The sequence below is a fragment of the Dasypus novemcinctus genome, chromosome 25 (assembly GCF_030445035.2).
Source record: "Dasypus novemcinctus isolate mDasNov1 chromosome 25, mDasNov1.1.hap2, whole genome shotgun sequence".
Classification (NCBI taxonomy): Eukaryota; Metazoa; Chordata; class Mammalia; order Cingulata; family Dasypodidae; genus Dasypus; species Dasypus novemcinctus.
The window spans coordinates 63,111,523-63,132,702 of record NC_080697.1 but is presented as its reverse complement, the minus strand read 5'-3'; the positions used below and the strand labels follow the sequence as shown (position 1 = coordinate 63,132,702).

At 37.7% G+C, this 21,180-nt stretch overlaps 1 protein-coding gene across 1 annotated transcript; it reads left to right on the top strand.

Annotated features, from left to right (window-relative positions):
* The first annotated feature begins 8,474 nt into the window (after nucleotides 1–8,474).
* Nucleotides 8,475–9,413, top strand: LOC101430697 (olfactory receptor 2T10-like). The gene has a single exon (XM_004465236.2). It carries the CDS (start codon nucleotides 8,475–8,477, stop codon nucleotides 9,411–9,413), a length of 939 nt encoding a protein of 312 aa, XP_004465293.2.
* Nucleotides 9,414–21,180: the final 11,767 nt, after the last annotated feature.

Sequence of the window (21,180 nt, the reverse complement as noted above, 5' to 3'; positions counted from 1 at the left end):
CCCAAGAGCTGTTGGAAAGAATGCATATCCTGCTGCTTTGGGGTACAATGCGCTATAGATGTCTGTTAGATCTAGTTCATTTATTATATTATTTAAGCTCTCTGTTTCCTCATTTATCCTCTTTACAGATGGTCAATCCAATATTGAGAGTGGTGTATTGAAATCTCCAAATATTACTGTAGAGACATCTATTTCTCCTTTCAGATTTGCCAGTTCATGCATCATGAATCTAGGAGCACTCAGGTGAGGTGCATAAATATTTAGTATAGTTCTTTCTTCTTGGTGAATCGTCCCTTTTATTAATATGTAATGGTATTATTCATCCTTTATAATATTTTGCATTTGAAATATATTTTTCACAATATTAATATTGCTAATCCAGCAAATATGGTTACTTTTTACATGGAAAATATTTTTCCAACTTTTCATTTTTAAACTGGTTCTGTCCTTACCTTTGAGGTGAGTCTCTTGTAGACAACACATATATGGCTCATAATTTTTTAATCCACTACATAGCTATGTCTTTTAAAAAAATTATTGAAGTATGTCACTCATACATAAATATACATAAACAATATGTGTATAGTAATAGTTGTGAACTTTCAGAACAAACATATATAACATCATGCAGAACTCTCATACCTCATCCTACCACCAATAGCTTGCATTGGTGTTGTTAAACACGTAACTAATGTTGTTGAACACTTTTAACTAATGATTAAAGAGCACTGTAAAAATATTACTACTAGTGAAAGTATTTCCCCCAACATACCCTATTAGTATTATTACAGTCTTTATATCATTTATATATGAACTTACATAAGCAATAAGTGTGGTAAAAGTTGTGAACTTAAAAACAAGCATGCATAACATCATACAGGGGTCCCATACATCAACCCTCACCCAACACCTTGCATTGCTGTGAGAATTTTGCTACATATTATGAAAGAATAGTGGCAAAGTCTTACTACTAATTATAGTCCTTATCTTATATTTGGTGTATTTTCCCCCAACCCGTCCTGTTATTTTTTAAATATATTTTTATGACAGAAGTTGTAAACTTACAAAACAATCATGCATGTTTGAATTCTCAAACAACAGCCCTCTATTAACACACTACACTGTGGTGGAACATGTTACAGATAAGATAATATCATGTGATTGTTATGATGTCCATAGTGTACATTTGGCACACGTTTTCCATATTGCCCCATTATCAACACAGTACATCCTTGGCATAGATACAAGAATAGTATCTTATTACTGCTGACCACAGTCCATAGGTCACTCCAAATGTATTTTTCCCATGCTTCTCCACATTCTCATCACTCCACATTAGTGATGAACATTTGCTCTAGCTACCAAAGGACACTCTTGCATCTGTACCATCAACCACAATTCTCATCCACCTCTTGGTTTCTTATGCTATTCAGTTTCTGGATTATTCTCTAACTTTCAGTCTATTGGCATTTCCATACATAGACTACTATTTTCAGCCACATTCCCACTTATAAACTAGTTGTTACTATGTGTTACCATGCACTCTATACATTTCCACACTTTTACAGTAAGGCTAATACTTCTACATACATTAATCATCAGTAGTCCATCTCAGTTCTCTTATCTCCTTTAAGACTCCACCACCTACCAACAGGTCTTGAAGATATTTTCCTACAATTTCTTCTAGGAGCTTTATGGTTCTTACATTTATTTACATTTTTGATCCCTTTTGAGTTAATTTTTGGATAAGATGTGAGATAGGGATCCTCTTTCCTTTTTCACCCATGGATATTCAGTTCTTTCAGCACCATTTGTTGAATGGACTCTTCTGCCTGAGCTGTGTGGGTTTGATAAGCTAGTAAACAATCACTTAACCATACATGTGAGGGTCTGTTTCTGAACCATCAACTTGGTTCCATTGGTTTAAGTCTCTGTCTTTATATCAGTACCATGCTGTTTTTACCACTATAGCTAGGTAATATGATTTAAAGACTGAAGATGAGAGTTTGCTTTTCCTTTTAAAGATGTTTCTGACTATTCAGAACCCTTTACCCTTCCAAATAAATTTGATAATTTTGTTTTCAATAAAAAAATCCTGATGGGATTTTTATTGGGATTGCATTGAATCTGTATACCAATTTGAGTAGAATTGACATCTTAATGATATTTAATCTTCCAATCCATGGACATAGAATGTTCTTCCAGTTGTTTAGGCCTTTTTTTATTTCTTTTAACACTGAATTGCAGTTTTATAAATACAAGTGCTTTATATTATTGGTTAAGTTTATTCCTGTCTATTTGAGTTTTATCTGTCGTATTTTATTTTCACCACTCTTTTTACAATTTTAGTTATTTTTATTGATATAATCTTCATTTCTAGACTCTCTTCCAGGCCTCTCTCTCCTGCCTTTTGTTTACAGACTGTAGCACACCATTTAATATTTCCTTAAAATCTGGTGTCTTGGTTAGAAATTCTCTCATTTTTTGTTTATCTGTGAATATTCTAAACTTGCCTTCATTTTTGAAAGAACAGTCTTGCCAGATATAAGATTCTTGGCTGGGATTTTTTTCTCTTGCAGTATCTTAAATATATCATACCACTGTCTTTTTGCCTCCATGGTTTCTGGTGAGAAATCAGTGTTTAATCTTATTGGTTATCCCTCATGTGACATGCATTGCTTTCTCTTGCTGTTCTCAGAATTTTCTCTTTGACTTTGGCATTTGACATTCTGATGAGTATGTGTCTCAGAGTTGTTCTATTCAGATTTTTTTTCAGATGGGAGTATGTTGTGCTTCTTGGACATGGATATCTATGCCCTTCCATAGGGTTGGGAAATTTTCTACCATTATTTCTTTAAATATTCTTTCTGTCCCTTTTCCATTATCTTCTTCTGGGACATCTTTGACACATATGTGTGTATGTCTTTTGCTGTCATTTAAATCCCTGAAACCTTGTTTGATTTTTCCCAGTCTTTTCTTCATCTGTTCTTTTATGTGTTTACTTTCAGAGGCCATTTCTTCAAGCTCACCAATCCTTTCTTCTGCCTCCTCAAGTCTGTTATTACACGATTCCAATATTTTTTAAAATTTCATGTATTGTGCCTTTCATTCCCATAAGGTCTGCTATTTTTCTACATATGCTTTCAAGTTCTTCATTGTGCTTATCCAATGTCTTAATATCCTTGATCTCTTTAGCCATCTCATTGAATTTATTAAGGAGACTTGTTTGAACATCTGTGTTTAATGGACCCAACTCCATTATGTCATCTAGATTCTTATCTTGTTCTTTTAACTGGGCCATATCTTCCTGTTTCTTGGTGTGGATTGCAAATTTTTTGTGGTTGTCTTGGCATCTGGCTTACTAGAGTATTCTGGGTGCAGATTTCTTTTTAGTTTAGGCCTTCCTGCCCTTTCTCCCTTGCTGGTTGTGCAGTGGGGGCCAAGGATGTAGTTGGTGTTATAAGCTGTGGAGGCTCAAGCTGCCCTCATTGCCTCAGGGCCCAATGAAGTTTTTCCCAAGGGTAGGGACAGGATGACAGCTGTGCGGAATAATACAAGTTGTGTAGGCCTAGTCTGTAGTAACCCAGAGAGACTGATGAAGCTCCCTTTATCCCCTACCTGGGGCAAGGATGGAGCTGCAGGTTTGGGCAGCAATCTATGCAGATGTTGATGACCAACATGACCACAGTTGCCCCAGTAGACTTCTGACTATTCAGACCATGCAGCGAAATATACCTGCAGTTACCTGGATAGGCTGGTGCAGGGTCTGCCAGCCTTATCCCTGCCAGAGGTGGGGCTGAAGCCTAGGCTAGGGCTGCAGGCTGATCTGGGTGAAAGAAACTGATACCTACTGTCACTGTGATTTTCCATCAGCCTGGCTTCCCCTCATGCTGGGAGCAGAGTTTAATGGCAGCTACTGGCCACTTTCCAACTTAGACATGTTCAAACTTTAGCTGTTCTTAGGGTTATATGTTAGTCAGCTGAATTTACCAATCAGTAGCTGAAATCAGTGACCAAACATCTCTTCCTCCCCTGTTTTGGGGAAATGGAGCTACAAATTCCAGTCACAGAATAGCTCCTGGGGTGGCTTGTGCCTGCAAAATAGGATAATCACTGTCCTCTGTGTCTTGGTCAGTAATTTCCTGGAAAGATCCCCCAGCTTCCTCCCTCCTGGAGGTGGGGCTGAGCCTTAGGTTAGAGCTTCAATATGGCCTGGATGCAAAGAAGCTGGTGCTTATCAGCACTGTGATTTTCAGTCTACTCTGCTTCCTCCCATGCCAGGCATGGAGTTAAGATGGTGACTACCAGCCTCTTTCTGACTTGGACAGTCTCAAGCTTTAGCTGTTTTCAGGATTATACTGTAGCCCACTGAGTTTCCTCATCAATAGTTAAAATTGATGTCCAACCATCTCTTCCTCCTCCATTTTGGGGAAGTGAAGCTTTCAATTCCAGCCGCAGAACAGCTCCCGAGGTGGCTTGTGCCTCCAGTGGAGAATGGGCACAAGCCTCTGTGGTGTGGATCACTCTACTTATGAGTCTTCTCTGCAGATGGGCAGTGTCCTACTTCAAAGACATTGCAGAATGCTCTTCTGACCTCCTGGAGCCTCCAAACAGGTGCTTCAGCTAGCTTCAGAGAGCTCTGGGTGTTTGCTAACTGCCCTGTAGCAGGAGCTGACTCTAGGAGCTCCTTACTCTGCCACCATCTTGCTGGCTAGCTGTTGGTTCTAGTGTTTTTTTAAATCTCATTCATTATGTTTTTCATTTCTGTAAGGTCTGTTAATTGTCATTGTTCTTTATGGTCACCCAGTATCTTCTTAATATCCTTTGTCTGTTTATTCATATTTTCTTTAAATTCTTTGAATTGATTTAGGAGATTTGTGTGATTATCACTGATTAATTGATCAAACGCAGTATCTCTTCAAGATATTTGGTTTGCTCCTTTGGCTGGCCCATCTCTTCCTATTTTCCAGTATGACTTGTAATTGTTTGCAGATATCTAGACATTTTAATATGTTGGTGAATTTTCTCTACTGGCTAATTTCTTTCTCTTGCCTATAGCTTTTTTCTCCACAGCTCTTTCATATTGGGTTCAACATATATTAAGCCCTTAAAATTGCCCACCTTAAGTTATCAAAATCAGGCCAGTCATATTCTAATGGGGCACAGATTTTTTTTATTGGTTAGGGTACAGAGAAAAACGTTTTTAGTCATGCAATTGCAAGACAGTCCAGCAGATAGCACTCATTGATTCATCTTTCCACTGAGATGTTTCAGTATAGGATTTCCTGTGTTTCTGTGTTGAATCTCCAGAACAGGGATTCAAGCTGGCTCTGCTGGCCAAATTTACTGAATAAATCTTTCCCAGTACTACTCCCTTTTCCCTTGAAACACTAACAGTGAAGAAGATGTCTGACCACTTTCAGTTAGCTGCTGTGAACCAGGGTTTTTAGCCCAGCTTATTATCTTGGGGTTGAGGGAGGGAAGCTGTTCCTGGCCACTGCAGGGGTTTGGTAAACTCATTTTTGCACTCTTCATCACTCTCTGTCCCTCACCACCTTGGGAGTTGTGTAGCTGTCCTGGTTTGCTGACCCCTAAAGCAGGCCCCTTGGACAGCATATTTCTCTTTCTTTAGTCTTTTTGTGAGAGAATTGAGCTCTGACTGCTAGTCTCATGTCATCTTCCTTCAATCCTCAGTGTATAAATTTTATGCAGATTTTAGTGTCTCATAAAAGGAACCTGATCCTTATCCAGGAGCTAATTATGTATCTTGGATCAGGGAAGAGAGGAAGGAAATAACAAAAATCAGACTGGTGATAAATGAAGTAGAAAAAAATAGAATCAACAAAGCCTAAAGTTGGATTATTAAAAAGATCAACAAAGTTGACAAATATTTGCAATGATGGAAGAGGTTGTTGATGTGGAAAAAATAAAAAAATAAAGTGTTGATAGAAAAAAGAGAGAGATGATATATAAAAAGTAAAAGGGGGACATTATTTCTTGGCCAGATCCATAGAGAACAGATATACTTTTCAAATTATTTAGAAGTATTGCTTCTAAACATTTCAAAGATACTCCTACTGGCTAGGCAGAGAAATTTTGAAATATCAAACAGGAAATGTAATTACTGATTTCAACAATTCTGTCTATAGGATTATGATTTAATAGTAATACTGAGGAAAGAAGAGTTCATATAAAGTATATCAAAAGGAATTTGCAATGAACAAAAAGGGAGAAGCTAATGTATATTTGATTTTTAGGTTGACAGTATGTTGGAATGAGTTAACTTATCAACATTTTTTTCTTAACTTTATACACTTTTTGAATGATAGAAATGTCTTTATGTAACTAGGGAAGAAGAGATAACAGTTAATTAGGAGTGAACCACTAAATTCTGCAAAAAGAGAGAACTAGAGCTAAGAAAAGGAAGGACTGATTAGAACCCATTGGTCCTACAAAATAATAATTTAGAAAAGTTTCCAACAGTCTGTTGCAAGGTGATGATTGAACAAATTAGAAGAAATTGGAATTTAGAGACTCTATCTTTCATCTACTGGGAGAAAAGTCAGAACAACCCTCCCCCATATAATGATATAGCAATATGCTATCATAAAGTAAATATATTAATAAATATAAGTATAGCAGTTTGGTATTATTTATGAATTTCAAAAATAGATATTGGATTATGTTCATAAATTGGTCTATTCCTCTAGGTACATTAGATTGTATTGGATTCAGAGGTTTAACTCTTACTTGATTAAATTATGATTATGACTTTGGGCCATGCCAGTAGGATGTTGAAAATGAAAAGGCAGAGGAGTTAGAGTTTTGGAGTTGGAACTCTGGGAAATAAATACACAGAGAAGCAGAAACATGGGGAGAGAGAGATGGCTCCAATAGACATGGCAGAGGCCCCAAGAAAAGAGATGAGCCATACACTTGGTAATTTACAGCTGGCCTTGTGGAGTGAGCAGAGCAGCTAAGCCTGTAGAGAATTGAGACCTGGGGAGGAAGAAAAAGCTTAGAGAGACTGAAATCCTGCAGCTGACCTTGTGGAGAGAACAGAGCAGCTGAGCTCAGAGAGAAAAAAGCAGCAGGAGAGAGGTAAGACTTATCCCAGCATACAGCTGATATTGGAAGAAGGTGGGACCATGGAGCCTTAAGAGGAAGAGGAAGGCTGAACCTTGGTAACTATCTTGCTCCAACATGTGACAAGAGACTTTTGTGAAAGAAATAACTTACACTTTATGGCCTGGTAACAGTAAGCTTCTAAACCAAATCAATACCCTTTATAAAAGCCAACAGTTTTCTGGTATTTTGCATTAGTACCCCTTTGGCTGACCAACAAAATAAGTAATTCTTTCTCTAAGATTTCATGAGAAAAATGGGGAAGTTACAAGAAATGTGGGATTGCAAAATACCATTAAAATTTTAACATAATTTTGGACATGAATAAAATGCAGTCTGAAAGATTCTATGGTCTAAATCACCCAGGAGAACCTGCAGACTAAATATCAATTGGTATATACAAATTTCATTGGCCCGAGGAAGACAAAATTTTCTTTTAGTTCTTGAATGATTGCCAAAATTTTAAAGGATTATATGGTCTTTATAAAGTTCATGAAAATATGAATAAAACTCACAGAATCTTTTAAATATTTGACGTGGGAGTGAGAAAATTATTTTCCTAATCATTTGTGCCTAAAACTATTTACATCATTTGGGAAAAATTGACAAATTGCATTAGCATCTTTAATGACATATTTTCATGAAATTGACTAAAAAATTTACTTTTTATAGATGTTTGTCAATCTCATGTATAAAATTTGTTTTGAATTATTACTTGCATATATGGTGTTTAAATTTCAAGAAAACTAACACATCAGAAATTCTTATATTTAAATTACTGAAAATTTTAAAAAATATTGCTATCCTTTCCTGCAAAAATGCCTGTTGAAAATCAAAGATATTCCAACAATTATAATATTGATGATTAGCTCTGCAAGATCTAATGAAAGAAGAATTCAAGCAGTAAGTGTACATACTCTGTATTATAGGTACAAACCTATAACTGCGTGTAAAATAAGGGAAAATGATGATTTTGAGTGCAATCTTCTGTAGGAAGTATTTTAACTTCAGTTATATGAAAACTTGCATTGAATATATAAATACTACTTTACCATTTTAGATGGAAAATCCATTTTCATCTAATATCCTGATTCTTTCAGTGCAATTTCATTTCTGATGCATGTACTCATTCTGACGGCAGGTAAAGATTGCCTTAACTAATTATGAATGATGTGTATTTATAAAGCATATATGTATATATTCATATATGTGTATATCAATACATAATATATATGAAATCAGGGACATGTTCTCATGTGCTATATATGGATATGTGCACAAGTGTATATAAATTTAATAAAGCTTCCCTTTGTTTCCCAGGTAGACTAATTCCAAGCAACCCTCCAAATATGTGGCTCACTAATCAAACCCTGGGTGGTAACTTCTTCCTATTAGGAATCTTCAACCGAAGCTCACACCCCGGCCTGCTCTGTTCACTCATTTTTGGATTATTTTTGATGGCTGTGACTGGGAATATCATCTTGATCCTTCTGATCCATACTGATCCCTGTCTGCAGACTCCTATGTATTTCTTTATCAACCAGCTCTCCCTCATGGACCTGATGTATATTTCTGTCACCGTGCCCAAAATGCTGGTGAACCAGTTGGCCAAAGTAAGGACCATCTCAGTCCTTGGGTGTGGGACCCAGATGTTCTTCTATCTACTGTTGGGAGGTGCAGAGTACTGCCTTTTGGGTGCCATGGCCTATGACCGTTATGTGGCCATCTGTCATCCTCTCCACTACTCTGTCCTCATGAACTACAGGGTCTGTCTCCTCCTAGCATCTGCTTGCTGGTTTGTTGGTTCCTTAGATGGAATCATGCTAACTCCTATCACCATGTCTTTCCCCTTCTGCCAATCCAGAGAGATCCGTCACTTCTTCTGTGAGGTTCCTGCCATGTTAAAGCTATCCTGCTCAAACACTTCACTATATGAGATTCTTATGTATTTTTGCTGTGTCCTTATGCTCCTTATCCCTGTGACAGTCATTTCAAGCTCTTACTACTTCATCATCCTCACCATCCACAGGATGAAATCAACAGAGGGTCGGAAGAAGGCCTTTGCCACCTGTTCCTCCCACATTATGATTGTCACCATCTTTTATGGAGCTGGCATCTACACCTACATGCTCCCCAACTCCTACCACACCCCTGAAAAGGACATGATGGTGTCCTTCTTCTATACCATCCTTACACCTGTGTTGAACCCTATCATTTACAGCCTCAGGAATAAAGATGTCACAGGGGCTCTGAAGAAAATGCTGAGAGCAGGCAAAGTTTCATACTAATGCATGAAGTGATCCAAATGTTTCCTTTTTTATTGCCTCCCTCTTCACTTTAGTTGCCATTTACCAAAATGCCAGTATTTTATGGTGATATCTATGTCCTTGAGTTGACCTTGCAGTGATTTCAGGTAATTTTCCTCTCTCACATACTCAGTATCTCTTACTTGAGATTATGCTCATGTTTCCTTCTTTTCCTTTCTTTTGATTTTTTTTTTTTTGTTAGAAAAGTCATGGGTTTATAGAACAGTCATGCATAAAATATAGGATTCCCATTAACTGCCTCACCTTCAATACCTTGCATAGGTGTGGAATGTATGTTAAAATTGGTATAGCACTTTTTAAATAATTGTACTATATTTTCTCTTAGCCCTTTTATTTTTGGTAAAACTTTTATTGAGATATAATTCAAATACCACGTAATACATCTATATTAATCAGCCAAAGTACCAGAAATCTATTGGCTTTTATACAGGCTATTCATCTAACAAGAAAGATTATAGTTATAAGGCCCTAAAAGGTCCAATTCAAGGTTACTCCCTTACCAAAATCTGTTGCATCTTGTTGAAGTAAGAAGGTGGGTGACATCTGTGAGGGTTCAACCTTCCTCTTCCCTCTTAAGCCTCTGTGGGTCCAGCATCTTCCAGTCTCAGGTGTAGGCTGGCACAGGGCTCATCTCTCTACCCAAGGCTCATATATTTCTAGGCTCAGTTGCTCTGTGCCTTTCATAATGTCAGCTGTAAACTATCAGGTATGTGGCTCATCTCTCCTCCTGGGGCTGCAGGATCAAAGATCATTCCTCTTCCATGGCTATGGAGCACTCTCTATTTCTGTGTATCTGCTTCTGTGTTCTTGATTGAGTGTCCTTTTATATATCCCACCAAAAAGGTGGGGACTCAACCCTGCACAACCTAATGACACGAGCAAATCAAGCACTAATCTTGACTGAAACCTTGTAAATGTAAAGTCTTTGAATTTAAATCAATCAAAGGGTATCACGCCCAGAAGAACAGACCACTTTACAAACATAATTAACATCTCTTTTTGGAATTCATAAATAATATAAAACTGCCACAAAATCCAATTAAAGTGTACGATGTAATTTTTAAAATATATTCACAGGGTTGTGGATCCATTATGAAAATGTTATAAAATTTCATCACCTCAAAAAGAAAACTTTTATGTTTTAACTCTAACACCCCAACTTTGTAACAAACCCTTGCCAGACCTAATCTACTTTGTCTCTCTGTATTTTTACTATTTTTAACAGTAGTAGCCAGCGCTTATTGATGGAGTCTATGTTCAAGGCACTGTGTGAAGCAATTTACATGGATAAGCTCATTAAAACCCTAATAAACAGGACTGTGAAATATGTCATAAAATAATAACAATAATTTTTTATATTAGAGAAGTTATAGGTTTACAGAAAATTCTGGAAAAGTACAGCATTCCCATATATCCTCTCTATTGTTGGCACTTTGCATTAAGATGGTATGAGATGAAACATTATTAAAATCATTATGATAATTATTGTTTAGTATAGATTAAATGCATTGTTCTCATATACCGTCCTATTGTTAGTATGTGGTATCAGTAGGGTTCATTTGTTATATTAATGAAAGAACATTCTTATAACTGTACTATTAACTATACTCAATTGTCTTCAATATACAGTTATACAGTTATAAATGTTATCACTTATTTTTAAAATATATTTTTATTAGAGCAGTGAACTTATAAAACAATAAAATAAATGTACAGAATTCCCATACAGCACCCCTCCACAAACACATTATATTGTTGTGGAACATTTGTTATACAGACGATAGCCACTAATTATGGTCTATAGTGTATATTCAGTGTACATTTTTTCAATTCCTGTTATTAACACAGTACTTTTTGACATTGATGGATGAATATTACAATATCAATGTTAATTATAGCCCATAGGTTACATTAATGGTATTTTCCTATGCATCTCCATACACTTACCACTTTTTTGTCTTTATTATTTTAATGTTACATTAAAAAAATATGAGGTTCCCATATACCCCCCACCCGCATCATCCTTCCTTATCAGCAACATTTTTCATCATCATGGGACATTCACTGCATTTGGTGAATACATTTTTGAGTGCTGCTGCACCACGTGGATAATGGTTTACATTATACTTTACACTTTCCCCCAGTCCAAACAGTGGACCATGGCAGGACATACAGTGTCCTGCAACTGTCCCTGCAGTACCACCCAGGACAACTCCAAGTCCTGAAAATGCACCCACATCATATCTCTTCTTCCTTCTTCCTACCGTCAGCAGCTACCATGGCCACTTTCTCCACATTAATGCTACATTTTCTTCTATTACTAATCACAATAGTTCCAGAGTAGAATATCAGTAAGTCCACTCTATCCATACTCTATTCCTCCATCCCGTGGATCCTGGGATGGATACGTCCACTCCATCTCTATACTGAGAGGGGACTTAGATTCCACATGGATGATGGATGCAATTCTCCTGTTTTCAGTTGTAGGCACTCTTGGCTCCCTGGTGGATGACTTTCTTCACCTCCCTGTTAGCTTGGTGGGGTAAGTCCAAAAACCCAGAGGGTAGGAGTTGCAAGTCTGTTGAGACTCCGGGCCTTGCTATCACATGGGTGGTCCAGAGATTCAGGTACCCTGCATATACACCAAACCCCAGTGCCAACCACAGGGTTGTGAACAGGAGAGGCTTGTGAACAAAGATCACATCTGAGTCCAACTATATTACACTCAGGAACACAAACTCCAAAGTAGGGTCAACTGACACGGCACTGAACTCCACCTGCCATGACCATAGAACCTATGAGTCTCTGTAGGTTTCAGAAAAAACAATACCTGGGCTTCTATCTACTTTGACTGTCTCTGGGATTCTGCTGAGGCTTGCGTAAGGGCAACCCCACTGGTGACCTCCCAACTCTTTTTTGGAGACTCATAGCCATATAAAATCATTTGTCCTTTCCATTTCCCCCCTTTTATTCAAGGTCAAAAAACATTTTTAACACCTGATATGACATGTAGGCTGAGATATTCTGCTGGTCTGAGTTGTTTTCTAGTTACATCATCAGCTGGTACTTGGTACTAATCCCTCAGTGCCAGGGGGGCTTATCCCCAGAGTCATGTCCAATGCTGTCGGGAAGGTAATGCATTTATCCTGAGTTTGGCTTAGAGAGTGGCCAAATTTGAGCAACATGGAGGGTCTCAGGAGGTAACTCTTAGGCACCCTGCAGCTCTAGGCCTAGTTCTTATTTCAGGTGCACAGGCTCGCAACAATAGTCATTAGTATCAAGGGCTCATTGCATCCAGCATCCATGTGAAATCTAAGCCCCCTCTTGATATAGATGTGGAGTGGACACAACCATTCTAAGGTCCACAAGATGGAGGAATAAAGTATGGATTAGAGTGGACTTATGATATTCTATTCATGAACTATTGTGATTAGTAATCAAAGAAAATGTGGCAATGGTGTGGAGAAAGTGGACATGGTGGCTGCTGGAGGTAGGGAGTGGGAGGAAGAGATGTGATGTGGGGGCATTTTGGGGGGTTGTTGTCCTGGGTGGTGCTGCAGGGACAGTTACCAGACATTGTATGTCCTCCCATGACCCACTGGGTGGAATGTGGGAGAGTGTGGGCTATGATGTGGACCATTGGCCATAAGGTGCACCAGTGCTCAGAGATGTGTTCACCAAATGCAATGAATGTCTCACGATGAAGGAGGAGATTGTTGTTATGGGGGGAGGAGTTGGGTGAGGGATGTGGTGGGTATATGGGGACCTCATATTATTTTTAATGTAACATTAAAAAATTAAAGACAAAAAAAGAAAAAAAAAGGGCTCATTGTTGGACGATCCTTCTTTATTGGTCTTAGCCATTGCACTTGGGGGATTGTTGCTGTTCCATTGGGGAATGTGATAGAGCTCCCCTGGCTAGGAACTCAGCACTCCCTTAGTTGTCATTTTTAACTGAAACCATTGTGAAAATATCCAAACATTTTTATGTACATTGTATATATTCCCTGGAGAACTCTGTCCCAAAAATGTGCACCCTATCAATAACACCCCATGCCAGTGTTCCTCCGCTGCCTCTCTGTGGTCCAAAACTTCTTCAAAAATGAAGTCTAATATATTGCCAGATTCCATTAATAGTAAAATGGAATATAGTGATGGGTCTAAAGGTTAGGCATGGAATACATACTAATTTAGAAAAATTAAAGTAAAAATAAACTGGGGATTCAAAAAATTAAAAAATTAAAAAGCTTAGTTTTTGATGTTTTGCTTTTATCACTGTAAAAAGTGTTGCCTTGTATATACAGTGGGAAGGCAATTTCTTCTATTTATTCCTCAGTGTCTACATCATTTCTTTTTCTTTTATTTATCTATTATTTTTTATTTTATGTATTTTCTAATTTTTAGGTTTGTCTTCAAAAAGTTTTAGATTATAGTAATTCATATATACAATATACAGTACTCCCACATATCCAACATCAAACACTTTGTCCCTTCCCCAGCAATGATCTTTTTACATGTTCATATTATATTTGCTGCAACTGATGTACAGATTTTGAGACAATAGCTTTGAAACATGGTTACACTTGGGTTTACATTATTTTTTATATTTTAGACTATACAATTTTCTAAATTTTAATTATCTTATGTTTTACATTATGGTTTACATTTTAACCTATAGGCTTTTATACATTTTTGGTGTAATTTAACATGTCCTATATCCATCTTTGCATAATCTTGTGGAACACGTCCATTGCTCCACAGTTACACTGATTCAATCTATTCAATACCTCTTTCTCCCTCCCCTCAGGGCCCACAGTGACTATCAATCTTCATTAATTGGTGGATCATATTCAGAGATACTTGTAACAATGTTGAGAGCTTGACATACTCTACTGCCTTAACCCATTGGGAGTCACCATTTCTCTCTAGACATATAATTCCTTCTGTTTGAGAACATCAGTCCTCCCCAGAATGTGCGTATACCTTCACTCTCATTGTATGGGTCTCCATCCAATTATATAACCCACTATGACAAAATGAGCACTCACACACTCCCTAAAAGCCTGTCCTATGTCAGATTCTCCCCTTTAAGCATCTTAAACAGGTAACCTTCGTTATTATATTTTCAAAAGAGTTTTCTCAACATTATAGTTTCAACCACATACCTGACAATCTCCTCTGTTCAAATGTTCCCCCCATCTTCTCCCCAATTTCTTGGGCCATCTTACCCATTCTTCCATTCCTAGTTCCCCACAAGCCTGCAAAACCCCACCCAAGGTCTCTCTATGCCCCCATTTTATCCCATCTGTGTACAAATACTTACTTCCAAGTTATCACAGATTTCACTCAGGTAGGCGTCAGCTTGCAAACTTCCTCTCCTCACCCCCAAATAACTTTAAGCCTGTCATCTGCTCTCTAGCTCACTGAGACAGCTTGGTCTACTTATTTCATATCAGTGAGGTCATGTAGTATTTGTCTTTCAATGCCTGGGTTGCTTCACTCAACATAAGGTTCTCAAGGTTCATCCATGTAATCACGTGTTTTTACTGTATTGGTTCCTATAGCTGAGTATCATTCCACTGTACTCATATATCACATTTTATTTATCCATTCATCTGTGGATTGGCATTTGGGTTGATTCCAACTTTTGACAATAGTGAATAGTGCTGCTATGAACATTGGTGTGCATATATCAGTTTGTGTCCTTGTTATCAGTTCTACTGGGTATATACCCAGCAGTGGAATTGCTGGGTCATATGGAAAATCTATAGGTAGTTTTTTGAGAAACAGCCAAACTATCATCCAGAATGGCTGTATACTCTGCATTCCCACCAGCAGTGGATGTGTGTTCCCATTCCTGCACATCCTCTGCAGCACTTGTAGTCTTCTGTTTTTTTCATAGCTGCCAATCTCATAGGAGTAAGAGGGTATCTCATTGTAGTTTTGATTTGCATTTCCCTAATAGCTAGTGATTTTGAGCATTTATTCATGTGCTTTTTAGCCATTTGTATTTCTTCTTTGGAGAAGTGTCTGTTTAAAACTTTTCCCCATTTTTTGACTGGATTTTTTTTCTTTTTAATTTTGAGATATAGGAGTTCTTTATATATGCAGGATTTAAGCCTCCTATCAGATATGGTTACCAAATATTTTCTCCCATTGTGTAGGCTCTCTTTTCACTTTCTTGACCATCTCCTTTGAGGTGCAGAAGGCTTTAATTTTTAGGAAGTCCCACTTATCTATGTGTTATTTTGCTGTTCATGCTTTTGGTGTGAAGTTCATGAAGCCATTTCCTATTACAAGGTCCTGTAGATGGTTCCCTACATTGCTTTCTGAAGTCTTTATGGTCTTGGCTCTTATATTTAAGTCTTTGATCCACCTTGAGTTGATTTTTGTATAAGGTGTGAGTTTGGAATTCTCTTTTATTCTGTTACATATGGATATCCAGTTCTCCAGGCACCATTTGTTGAAGAGGCCATTGTCTCCCAGTTGAGTGGGCTTGGTGGCATTTTCAAATATTATATGACTGTACATGAGGATCTATATTGTACTTTCAATTCAGTTTCACTGGTCAGTGTGTCTATTCTTGTGCCAATACCATGCTGTTTTCACTACTGTAGCTTTTTAGTATGTTTTGAAGTCAGGTAGTGTGATTCCTCCAATTTCATTTTTCTTTTTCAATATTTCTTTAGCTATTCGGGACCTCTTTCCTTTCCAAATAAATTTCATAACTAGTTTTTCTAGTTCATGAAAGAATGCTGTGTTGAATTTTATTGATATTGCATTGAATGTGTAGATCAGTTTTGGTAGGATAGACATCTTAATAATATTTAGTCTTCCTATCCATGAACAGGGAATTTTCTTCCATTTATTTAGGTCTTCTTTGGTTTCCTTGAACAATGTTGCATATTTTTCTGTGTATAAGTCTTTTACATCTTTACATGAATTTATTCCTAGGTATTTGATTTTTATTCACTATTGTAAATGATATTTGTTTCTTCATTTCCTCCTGAGATTGTTCATTATTGGTGTACAGAAATGCTAATGTTGGCATCATAGAATGAGTCAGGCAATGTTCCTTTTATTTCAATTTTTGGAAGCATTTAAGCAAGATTGGTCTTAGTTCTTTCTGGATTATTTGGTAGAATTCACCTGTAAGGCTTTCTGGCCCAGGGCTCTTCTTAGTTGGGAGGTTTTTAATGACTGATTCTATCTCCTTACTTGAGATTTGTTTGTTGAGATTGTCACTTTCTTCTTTTGTCAATCAATGTAGGCTGCTTCTCTGTTTCTCGGAATTTTTAAATTTCCTTTAAATTGTCATTTTTTTTTTGGAACATAGTTTTTCAAAGTATCCTCTTATGATAGTCTTTCTTTCTGTGGGGTCAGTGGTGATATCTCCTTTCTCATTTCTTATTTTGTTATTTCCATCTTCTCTCTTTTTTTCTTTGTTAGTCTAGCTAAGGTTTGCCAATTTTCTTGATCTTTTCAAACAACAAGCATGCTTGGTTTTGTTCATTTTTTTTCAAGTGCTTTCTTATTTTCCATTTCTTTTAGTTTGCTCTTATCTTTGTTATTTCTTTCTTTCTTCTTCCTTTGGGGTTAGTTTGTTGTTTTTTTCTAATTCCTCCAAGTGTGCAGTTAGTTCTTCAATTTCAGCTCTTTCTTCTTTTTTGATGTGTGAATTTGTGGCTATAAGTTTCCCTTTCTGTACTGCTTTTGCTGCATACCATAAGTTTTGATATGTTATGCTGTCATTTTCATTAGTTTCAAGGTATTGATTTCTTTTAAGATTTTTCTCCTTGACCCACTGTTTTCCTAAGAGTGTGTTGCTTACCTTCCATATCTTGGTGCCAAATCTGCGTCTCTGGCCCTTGCAGATTTCCAACTTCATTCCACTCTGGTCAGAGAAATTATTTTGCATGATTTCAATCTTTCTGAATTCATTGAGACTTTCTGTGGCCTAGCATGTGGTCTATCTTGGAGAATGATCCATGTGCATTTGAGAAGAATGTATATCCTGCTGTATTTGGGTGTAATGCTCTGTATATGTCTATTAGGTCCAGCTCCTCTTATACATTTTTCAAAGTTTTTGTTTCTTTATTGATTCTCTTTTGAGATGGTCTGTCCAAAATTGATAGTGGTGTATTAAAACCCCCACTAAAATTGTAGAGGCATCTACTCCTTCTCTTAGTTTTTCCAGTGTTTTCCTCACATATTTGGAGGTGCCCTTGTTATGAGCATAAATCTTTGTGATTGTTTTTTCTTCTTGAAAGATTATCCATTTCACTAATATGTAGTGACCATCTTTGTCTCTCACAATTTTTTTTTTTTTTTTTGCATTTAAAGTCTACTTTGTGTGTTGTTAATATAGCTACTCCTGTCCTTTTTGGTTATTGTTGGCTTGTAAGATTGTTTTCTAACCATTCACGTTCAACCTCCTTGAATCCCTGGGTCTAAGTTGTGTTTCTTGTAAACAGCATATAGATAGGTTATATTTCCTTATCCAATTTTCCAGTCTGAGTCTCTTGACAGGTGAGCTTACTCCATTGTTATTCAGTGTTATTACTTTCAAGGAGTTACTTATATTAGCCTTATTTTCTTTGGATTTATGTTTGTCATATTTTGTTTAATTATTTCTCTTGTATTTTTAGTTACTCTTACACTCTCCTCCAACTCTGTCTCTCTTATTGTTTTCTTTTTTCCTGCAGAACTCCCTTTAGTATTTCTTGAAGGGCATGATTCTTGTTGGCATACTCTCTTAGGTTCTGTTTATCTGTGAATATTTTGAACTCTCCATCATTTTTGAATGCCAGCTTAGCTGGATAGAGTATTCTTGGTTGGAAATTATCTTCTTTTAGTACCTTGACTATGTCATACCACTGCATTCTTGTTTTAGATGAGAATTCAGCACTTAATCTCATGGTGCCTCCCTTGCATGTGATGGTTCTCTTTTCTCTTGTTGCTTTTCTTATTTTGTATTTGTCCGCAGTGTTGGATAATATGTTAAGTATATGTCTTGTGGTAAGCCTGTTTGGTTTATGCTGTTTGGGGTGCATTGTGCTTCCTGGACATGTACATCCATCTCCCTCAATAGATTTGGGAAATTTTCAGCCATTTTTTCCTTCAACACCCCTTATCTCCCCTTTCCCTTCTCTTCTTCTTATGGGATGGCTATAATACTTATATTTGAGCATGTTACATTGTCATTCAAGTCCCTAAGTCCCTGCTGGATTTTTTCTGTCTTTTTGTTGATCTGTTCTGCTATCAGTTCAATTTCAGATGTACTGTCTTCCACATCACTAATTCTTTCCTCTGCCTCATTGAATCTGCTTTTATTTGCTGAGAGTGTATTTTTAAAAATTTTATTCATTTATTTCTTTCTCTCCCCTTCCCCCCAGGTGACTGCTCACTGTGTCCATTCACTGTGTGTTCTTCTGGGACTGCTTCTATCCTTATCAGCAGCACCAGGAATCTGTATTTCTTTTTGTTATGTCATCTTGTTGTGTCAGAGCTCTGTGTGTGCAGTACCATTCTTGGGCAGGTTGCACTTTCTTTTGCACTGAGCAGCTTTCCTTACAGGGTGCACTTCTTTTGCATGGGGCTCCCCTATGTGGGGGACACCCTCATGTGGCAAGGCACTCCTTGTCCTCATCAGCACTGCACATGGGCCAGCTCCCCACAAGTCAAGGAGGCCTGAGGTTTGAACTGCAGACTTCCCATGTGGAAGGTGGATGCCCTATCCATTGGGCCAAGTCTGCCTCTGAGAGTGTATTTTTTTTTAATTGATTTTGTAAAAATATTACATTTAAAAAATATGAGGTCCCATTCAACCCTACCACCCCTACCCCACCACTCCCTCCCCCCCCAGCCACCCTCACTCCCATCATCATGACACATCCATTGCACCTGGTAAGTACATCTCTGGACATCTCTGCACCCCATGGTCAATGGTCTACATCATGGCCCATACTCTCCCACATTCCATCCAGTGGGCCCTGGGAGGATTTACAATGTCCGGTGATTGCCCCTGAAGCACCATCCAGGGCAACTCTAAGTCCCAAAGGCTCCTCCACCTCTCATGTCTTCCTGCCATTCCCCATACCCATCAGTTTGAATTGTGCTGTTCATCACCATAATATCCATTATGTTTTTGGGAATGATTGCAATTTCTTCTGCATTCTCTCAAAGTGTTTTCTTCATATTCTTAATCTCTTCCTTCACTTCCTCAAAGTGGTCCTAATATATGCTTTGAGATCTTTAATTACTGGTTCAGTGTTCTGCTCCTTTTCCTGGTTTTCAGTTTGTTCATTGGATTGGGGCATGTTTTCCTGATTATTGGTTTCTTTTGTATTTTTTTGTTGCTGTCTGGTCATCATTTTATCTTGATGGGTTTAATCTGTTGCTTAGCTTCTTTGTCTAGTCTTAGGGTTTAATTATTTGTTATTTTTGCATGCATGTGAAGTCTTCTCTTTGTCACTTTGTTCTTATTCTATTTCCTTGTTGTTGGCTCAATTCACTTGAAGGAACATATTAGGGCCAGAGAAAGTAAAAGGAGTAAGAAAAGAAAATGTATAATAGTAGTATTGAGAGTAAAGTTAACAGAGGCACCATGTTTGGTCTAGGAGGATGCATATTAGACTCATGTAAGCTGTGTAGGGTTATAACAGTAAGTAAAGTAGAGTACCTATAATGAGACAGTAAACTGAATATAGGGAGGAATATAGTATGAATTAAAAGGCCAGTGTGGTCAGGAGAGAGGGAAAGAGAAAAGAACAGACAATAATATAAAGAATGAATAAAAAAAAAAAACAGAACGAAGGTATTAGCAATAAAAAGTCAGAAAAATTGGGGACCAAACTAAATGAGGTGGCATGTAATAGAAACAATAAATGATGGAGGACAGGAAGGTGTAGAGGAACGGAAGTAGTGTTGGTGGTCAAAATCAATACACACAGGAAAGAGGAAATGGAGGATGAGGAATCAGAGCAAATGTGAAGTACTCCCTGCAGCACCTGATATTAAAAAAAAAAGAAAGAAAAAAGGGACAAAGTGGTTGAAACAATCAAGAAAAAGAGAAAAAACAAAAGAAAAGAAAAAAGGGCCCTGGGGGGATAAAGAGGAAGGAAAAGCAAGAAGACAAACCAATAAAAAAGACCAAAGGTTCAAGCAAGGAATCCTCTTTGCAATTAAATAAAATGCTTAGGAATCTGATGTTACCCCTTTCTCCCTTCCTCACTGCCCTTTCTCCCAGGGCAGCAGGAAAGCGACATGAGAGGTCTGGTAGGAGATTCAAGTGGGGTCTTGGTGAACCAGCTCCACACAGAAAATAATGACTCTTTATTTCCAGAGAGAGAGCACCCACACTTCACCAAGAACCTCAAATATGCTATTGGAAGCTTGGAAAGCACGTCCTACAGTCCCTCTCCCTTAGGTGTGTTACAGGAGGGCTAGTTGATTTTCTGATTCCACCTTCTCCCAGACCAAGTTTCCTATCCCAGGGCATTTAGGTAAATTGGGCTTTCTCAACAGATTCACCTCTACTTTCTTTCCAGGATCTCCGAATCCAGCTGATATGCTCTTCCAAGCTCAAAAAAAAAAAGGGGAGGGGGACCAGAAATTGTACCCACACTTGTTTGACCCCTCTTCACCTCCCAACAAATCCCTCCCACTCATGGAGTCAGCCCCAAACCAGAGGGCTTGGGTAATCTTGGGCCTCAGGGAGCACTGGATT

Coding starts and splice junctions, on each gene's coding strand:
- LOC101430697 (XM_004465236.2), top strand. CDS start 8,475: ATGTGGCTCACTAATCAAACCCTGGGTGGTAACTTCTTCCTATTAGGA.